Here is a 7,659-nt window from a genome sequence, read left to right as displayed (position 1 = left end):
GTGTGTGTGTGTGTGTGTGTGTGTGTGTGTGTGTGTGTGTGTGTGTAAAACAAGCCCTGTTCTTACTATGGATTAGAATGACTTCCATCCTCTTGGCTAGGCACTTGGAATTTCGCTGTCCTCTGATCCTAGAAGCAACGGGAACATCTAATAAGCAAGCACGTAGCCACGGAAAAGAAGGCAGTTCTCTATCAGTTTTAGGGATTAGCTATCTAGCAATCTAGATGTGTAGTTATCGGGAGCTCCGAATGTAGTGTTCAATAACTGAGACTGATGTGGCGATTCCATCTCCTGAAGACCAGTTAATTATATTTACCACTTCTGTGTCTGAGGCCCATTCAGAAAGCTTCCGCCAAGGCAGTTAAGAGAGACGGCTTTCCATTTATCATAGAACGAAGGACCCTCCGTAATGCTGAGCAAATGAGAGCGTGGAGCTGCCTCTTACGGGGCAAGCTTATTTCACCAGGATTCTATTCAGTGAAATATCAGTCACGGCTGCTTCTGTCACCACATTTCCAAACTAGTATGCTTTTACTAATCTATGAACAACTTACAGAGTGAATTCCGATGGTAAAGAGACTGTACTCAGGGCAAGTTACACACACTGAAACAACATGATTGGGTAACTAAGTAGGCTTTAGCCAGTTTTTTTCTTTACAGCAAAGGGAATTTAGGCTCAAGAGAAGCTGAATGGACTTTGTCCGGACACAGAGGATTAGCTTTTGTTTTCTAGTTGCTGATTTACTACCAGACCTGAGGTATCCACCTTTGGTGATGTGTCCGTTCACTACACTTAGCTGTAAAGAGAGGTCTGCAGTCACACACACGGGGTTCAAATACCAGATCTTGCGTTTGCCAGTTGACCGTGACTCCAGGCACTGATGGCAGATAAACTGTACAGGTAGACACTAACTCCAGGGGTATAATTCAGACGTAGTCCACATAGGAAGTATCTATCCCGAGGATACAGAGCTGAGGCATAGGAGGGAGGGCTTGTTGTCTGCCCCTCTCCATAAGAGCGAGAATGAGAAGCCAGGCCATCACTCCATGTTGGAAGACAGTATCTGCTTCTGGTCTTGAACACCTTCCCTCAGGGACCTGCAGGGTTGGTTGGTATGGTAATTGGATGTGAGTCCTTTTAATGGCATTCTAAAGATGTGGTTCAAGTGTGTGGTTCCAGTGTCACTGAGTCCTGGAGCCCCGTTGGAGACTTCATTGCTATTTGCCTTGTTACTCCTATGCCAACCACAAACGCTGTTATGGGAATGAACAAAGATGATGTAGAAAAGTGGGTAAGATGTTGGACATTTACTGAATGATCGACAAAAGTTCCCTGTGACTCTGTTCTTCAACTCCAGAACAACACCAGACATGGCTTGACCACAGTGTGACTTGCTTAGTAGAGGGTGTTGTTTAAGAAGGATGCCTTTGCCATGAGCAGTGGACAACGGGGGGGTGGGGGCAGTTAATGACTTATTACTTAGAAGCTCGGCCCGTGTGAAGAAAGGCAAAGATGTGATGAGGCGAGGCTTTGAAAGAGTCTTGTCTTTGGGTTGAAAGTTCATACTCTGTTCGTACTTAATAAAAGATGACAGTGATAGACCGGAGATGTGTAGCTCAGAGTTAATATGATACTCTGGATTCAAGCCCCAGCATCTAAAAAGAAAAGCAGTGTAAATGATGGAACGATGAGGGCCCAGAGAGTGTGTGGTGCGCATGGTGAGGTTGATAGCTTGCCCCCTTGGGTTGGGAGAGCGAGCGCATACAAGGTCAAGGTTTGCTGGAGATGCACTCTGTGAGGATGGACTCCTAAGGAGCTGTGTTCTCTTCTCTGCTTGCAGTTTCCACCTTGCCGCTGCAAAGGGACACGTGGAATGCCTCAAGGTCATGGTGACACACGGTGTGGATGTGACTGCCCAAGATTCTTCCGGTATGTGCCTTCTTGATCTCTTTAAATCACCAGGCCAGTGTGAGAACAGCTGTCACAGAAGTGGTACCCAGTCACTGTGGGAAATTCAGAGTCTGCAGGCAGAAGCAGATGGTGATGGTGATGGTGATGGTGATGGTGGTGGTGGTGGTGATGGTGATGATGGTGATGATGGTGATGGTGATGACGGTGATGGTGATGATGGTGATGATGGTGATGGTGATGATGATGATGATGATGATAGTGATGATGGTGATGATGATGATGATGGTGATGATGGTGATGATGATGATATTGTTATTATTATTATTATTGCCATGGTCAGTCAGCCGGGGACTCTGTGCTTCTCTTCCTCAAGCATTGCTTTTTATATTATTTTCTAGGGCTGGATGTGTAGATCAGCCAGTATCTCCTAATTCTTGGTTTTATATAAACAGATAAATGTGATGGATTGTTGGTAACATCATTTCATAGCTAGCTTAGAACTCTGGACAGAAGGACAGCTTTTGTCTCGACTCTTGCTGTACTGCAATGCCTTCAGAGTCATCTGAGAACTGGGGGAGATGAAGGAAGAAGGGGAAAGAAAAGAATACACAGTATACAGAGAGAGAGAGAGGGAAGGAGGGAGGGAGGGAGGGGACAGAGAGGAGTGGGTAGAAGGAGAAAAGCCTGTTATAATAGTTAATATTGTCAGCTTGGCAGAATTTAGAATTAATTGCCTGGTAGATTGGCCCAGGGTATACCCATGGTAGATAATCCTGATGATGATGAGGTGGAAAAAAACCAACCACAATACCATTCCCTAGGTTGAAGCTCTTGGAACGAGGGAGAGTGGGGAAAGCTCGGAGGGAGAGTGGGGAAAGCGAGCTGAGCGTTGGCGCGTATTCATTCATTGTTAACTTCTGTGGACATAATATGGCCAGCTAGTTGAGACTTTTGCCACTGTGACTTCCTTTCTGGGAGGGGGGGGGGGGACCGTGACCTGGAACTGTGAGCCAATCTAACTTTTCTCCCTTAAGCTGCTTGCTTTTGAGTTACTTGATCAAGTTAACACGTTTATCACCTTAACACACAGGTGTTGCCTAAAAGCTTGGTGGGTGATTCTGATGTGAAGCCAGGGTTGGCAAGCAAGGAGCAAGCCAGTTGAGATAGAAAGCAGGAGAGCCCTGCCTTTATAGCCCTGTCATTTAGCAAGGAGCTCCGGGGGCCCAGGGGCCTGGGCGGCTGGCAGCCAGGGATAAGTTCTCTCTCGCCATGTGGAAAGGTTCAGGATAATGACTTCATTTGTTGCACTTGAAAATCATTGGCTTCTAAAAGGTTTATGTTGGTTTTTACTGGGATATAAAATTGGTATAATTGCGGAGCCTCATCTGGGTTTTTCATTAAGCTGGCTACACTGAGTCCCCTATTCTCCCTCCTGTAAGTGGCCCCCTCAGAACAGCCATCTTGAGGATCAGCCAGGTGTTAAAGGCAATTATTACCCACAGTATGGTTGGAAACCTAATGTTTCAGAACAGTTTTCAAAGTCTGTGGCATGTTCAGCTCTCTTTCTTATTTTTTTTTTTTAAAGTAATTCGCTAATTTGGAATCTTTTATATTTTGGGGAAAGTTGTGTTTGTCTTTTGGAGAAGCCAAGAACCAGATGGGGTTAAGTCGGCAATGTAGTCAAACTGATAAAACTACTTTGGGGGGAAAATAGACGTATTTATGAGTTTTCTGAGCAGTTCCACAGAGAGTTCCAAAAGATATATGAGGAAGGACAGTGTTAGTAGAAAAAAACTAAGTGACTTCCTCAGGTGACTTTTTTGAGGGGAATATTAATTCATTTTATGCAAATGACATCTTTAATCCCAAGGCCCGGCTATTTCATTTATTTTTAAAGCACACAGTCACTGCTTTTAAAGTTATTCCCCATCATGCAGTGCAAATATGAATGGCTAACACACCTCTGATAACATCAGCAAGGGGGGTGGCTCTCTAGCAAACTTCAGTGCCAGAGAACTAAGGCTGCAGTGAGCAGCCCCGCTGTCCTGTGACTCTGCTGCACTGCTTCCGTTGTTAGCAAACAGATCGGATGGGAATCTACCTTGTCCATCAGAGCCAAACATCACCCTTTGTCTTTCCTTAAAGAGGGAAATTCTCTCCTGGAATCCATGTTTATGATAGGAAAGTAACCTCCCCCCCCCCAAAAAAAAGGCCAAGAAAATAACCGCTGCTTCTGCACCTGCCAGAAAGAAAAAAATATTATTATTCTCCTTAAAACAACATGCTTTCCCTAACATATTTCTACTTAGCTCAGATCACATTATAGAATTCTTTGTTCTGCATTTTGCAGTGTGTGTGTGTGTGTGTGTGTGTGTGTGTGTGTTCGTATTCATGTGTTTTCAGGGGTACTTGTGTATGTGTGTATACACGTGTATCATTTTCCAGGGTCATGCACTATGACCCTGGGAAATGATATTTTGAGACAGGGTCTGCCCTTGGCTGAAGCCTATTCAATAGACTTATGCTGGTTGGCCAGCCAGCAAGCCCTAGAACTCAGCCTAAATCAGCCCATCTCTGCCTCTCCGGTGCTGGGATTATAAGCTCACACCACCATGCTCGGCTTTTTAAATGTGGGTTCTGTGGAATGGGACGCGAGTCCTTATGTTTGCAAAGCAAGCAGTTAAAAAAAAAAAAAAAAAAAAAAAAAAAACTGACTCAATACCAAGCTGTTGTCTTTTATTTAGTATCTGGCCTGTATCATATTTCCCATCATGCTCTTAGGATGCTTTTCATCAGCTTTTTTTGTGGCCACAAAAAGCCAGATGGGTTCGCTTTTTATTTATGATCACATTTCCAACTGGATTTCTGAAAGCCGGGTCACAGCGGACCCTGAACATCCGAGCTCCACGCCACCTTCTTGCAGACTGAAGTGGCATGGGAAGTGTGCACTTGGACCATGTTTGAGGCTCTCGCCGGCCAATGGGGACTGATTGAAATCAATGACTCTGCGTACTCTGTGACCCAGGATGGTGTCCAGAAGTTCCACAGAGTCTCAGAGCTCCCACGCACTTCCGGTCACTTGCCAGCAGCGGCAGCGAGGTCAGCACCGCGTAGAGGCTTTGATGTTTCATCTGGGTCTCAGTGAGGCCACCTATTTCTGGGGAGACTCCGTGACTCCAGCAATGACAACAAACACGACTGCAGGTGACAGAGAGAAGCGCATGGGCTATCTGGCCCGATCTGGACCATACTGCTCAAGCTTTTTCTACCATGACAGTGAGGACCAACTGCTGGCTTTTACTGCCTTTGCCTGTGCGTGACCTGTTCGTGGTATTCACTCTCCATGTGTCCCTCTCAAGAAAGCACACCTGACCGTGAGAGGAAGGAGCCAGTCCATCACTGTGCCTTAGTGGTTGTCTTTAGTACAAAATGCCTCTCATAGTGAGAGGGCAATTTAAAAAACTCAGCCTTGACCAGATGTTCCCAGTAAACCCACCTTCAGCATTGCCCAGTGTGGCGCGATGCAGTAGCCTTCCGTGTGAAAACCTGCTGAGGGTAGACATGAGAGTCAGTTCCTGAGCATCACACCCTGTTGCGTGGGGATTATATGTCACCGTCACTGGCCTCAGCTTCATAATCATCTTCATCCTGCCTGGCCTGGAAGTCACTGTGTGGACAGGCCTTGAACTGTCAGTAATCCTTCTGCCTCTGCCTTGGGCTCTGGGATCACAGGTGTGCGCCCCCCAGGCCTGGCCCCTGGAGGGGAGTTTTCAGCAGTGGGAGTCTCCACCTTTCAAGACATCTCACACTAATACTTTCTTCTTTTTATTCACAAAGTCTATAAGATGGTCAAATTGTAATTTTTTTCCTATTTTTTTAAACTATTGAATAGACAGCCTTTAGCGACATAACATTTTTGGTATTTATCTTATGAGTTATCCTTCCATATGAATGGTTGAAAATCTGGGGATTTTCTTATGGACGCCCTACAGTGAATCTTACAAGAAGAACACAGTCTGCCGATGACTGCATACTTCAGACAGGAGGCTTACGTGGGATACTCAGCACAGTGGCGTCTCAACTCGTCAGGCTGTGTTCATTGAAAAAAATATAAAGAGTATGTGGCTACTGTTTTATCATGACTAACAGGACTTCACCCTGTCACTTATTTTCCCTTCCCATTAGGCTACTAAAAGGCTGCAAGTCTTTAAGACAAAACAGAACAACAAAGCAAAACCCACAACACAAAAAACAAAGATATTTGAGTCTGGTGTGGTAGCACTTTTGGCTGAGGCAGAAGGACAGCAAGGTTAGGGCCAGCCTGGGCTCCTGGGGGCATCCTGACGCAAACAGCAAGGATAAAGAACTACAAAGGTTTGACAGTGTCCACACCAAGTGGTTGTGCATTAAAGGTTACAACAAACAGCCCAAACGTCTTAGACATAAGGAAGACCGTTGTTTATGTTTTTGTTAGGACCGCAGCCCCCTGCACCCCCGTCCCCCAAGAGTACAGATCGGGAACCCAGCCTTCCGGACTGCACCCATGGTGTGGATCTTGCATCCCTTGTTTCTCTGTGGCCTCGCTCCTCCGCTAGATGAGAATTGGCAGTTCTCTCGGTATAGAACACAGTCTAGGCATACAACAAAAGCCATGCCAAGGTTTTTGGTTTTTTGACTAGTTGCTTTTGATTGTTGTTGTTGTTGCCTGTACAACACAGTAGGAGACAGAATGGAATGAAAATATCATTAGAAGACTGGGAAGAAAACCCCAAAGAACCCTGGGCATATTCTATGTGTGAGCCCCACACCCTCCTTATTAACACACTGGGACTGTGTGGCTCAATTCAAAGCAAAAGTGACTAACGCATCACAATTTCACCTTTTTTAGTTGATAGTGCCAGACCAGTAGGCAGTTTTCCTCTACACCAGGCTCACCACTCCTTACTCTGGCACCATCAGGAGCTTTTCTCCCTTCTTTTGATTGATCATTCCATATATGTATACCAGAAATACAATCCTATGCGCCCATGTCCCTTCCCCCTCTTCCCCCATATAATTCCCAGGGTATTTCATGTTTTCCTTTTGTGGTAACCTGCTGAGTCCAGCTGTGGCTGACATAACCCAGGTTGGCTGTCTGGGGGACTGGATCAGGGTCAGCATGGGGAATGGAGGTACAGCATGGGAAATGCTCACACACTGCAGTAGCACCCCTCGGACCTCCCTGGGTACCAGGTGGGCTGTGACCACATCTGCCTCCTCTATCATGCAGATCCTGGGTGGCAATGTGCGTAGTTGAATAGTACAAAGGTTTTGCAGGAGGCAGACGCAGACACAAGGATGACTTGTGTGTCTTGCTACACTCCTGCTGCATTCTTCCTTATGGAACCTCTTTCGTTCCAAAGACTGCTTAGATGAGTGGGCATCAGAAGTGTGAAAATGGGGGCTGGAGAGATGGCTCAGTGGGTAAGAGCATTGACTGCTCTTCTGAAAGTTCTGAGTTCAAATCCCAGAACCACATGGTGGCTCACAACCATCCGTAATGAGATCTGACACCCTCTTTTAGAGCATCTAAAGACAAATACAGTTTACTTACCTATAACAATAAATAAATCTTAAAAGAAATAATTAAAAAAGAAGTATGAAAACATAAATCACAAGAGCCCTTGGAGGGGTGAAACTTGTGAGTCCTCCTCCTAGCACTGTGACTTCCCCTCCTAGCATTGTGACTCCCCCTCCTAGCATTGTGA

At 45.8% G+C, this 7,659-nt stretch overlaps 1 protein-coding gene across 3 annotated transcripts in view; it reads left to right on the top strand.

Annotated features, from left to right (window-relative positions):
• Nucleotides 1–7,659, top strand: part of Rai14 (retinoic acid induced 14) — a 147,322-nt gene that overhangs the window by 107,781 nt on the left and 31,882 nt on the right. For all 3 annotated transcript variants that reach the window (XM_029544033.1, XM_029544034.1, XM_021208353.2), the window contains exon 4: nucleotides 1,842–1,930. In XM_029544033.1, coding sequence (XP_029399893.1) covers nucleotides 1,842–1,930 — 89 coding nt within the window. The remainder of the gene's footprint in view (nucleotides 1–1,841; nucleotides 1,931–7,659) is intronic.

The sequence above is a fragment of the Mus pahari genome, chromosome 11, assembly GCF_900095145.1.
Source record: "Mus pahari chromosome 11, PAHARI_EIJ_v1.1, whole genome shotgun sequence".
Taxonomy (NCBI): Eukaryota; Metazoa; Chordata; class Mammalia; order Rodentia; family Muridae; genus Mus; species Mus pahari.
Note: the sequence above shows the minus strand (reverse complement) of the source record. Positions and strands in the feature narration are given on the sequence as shown.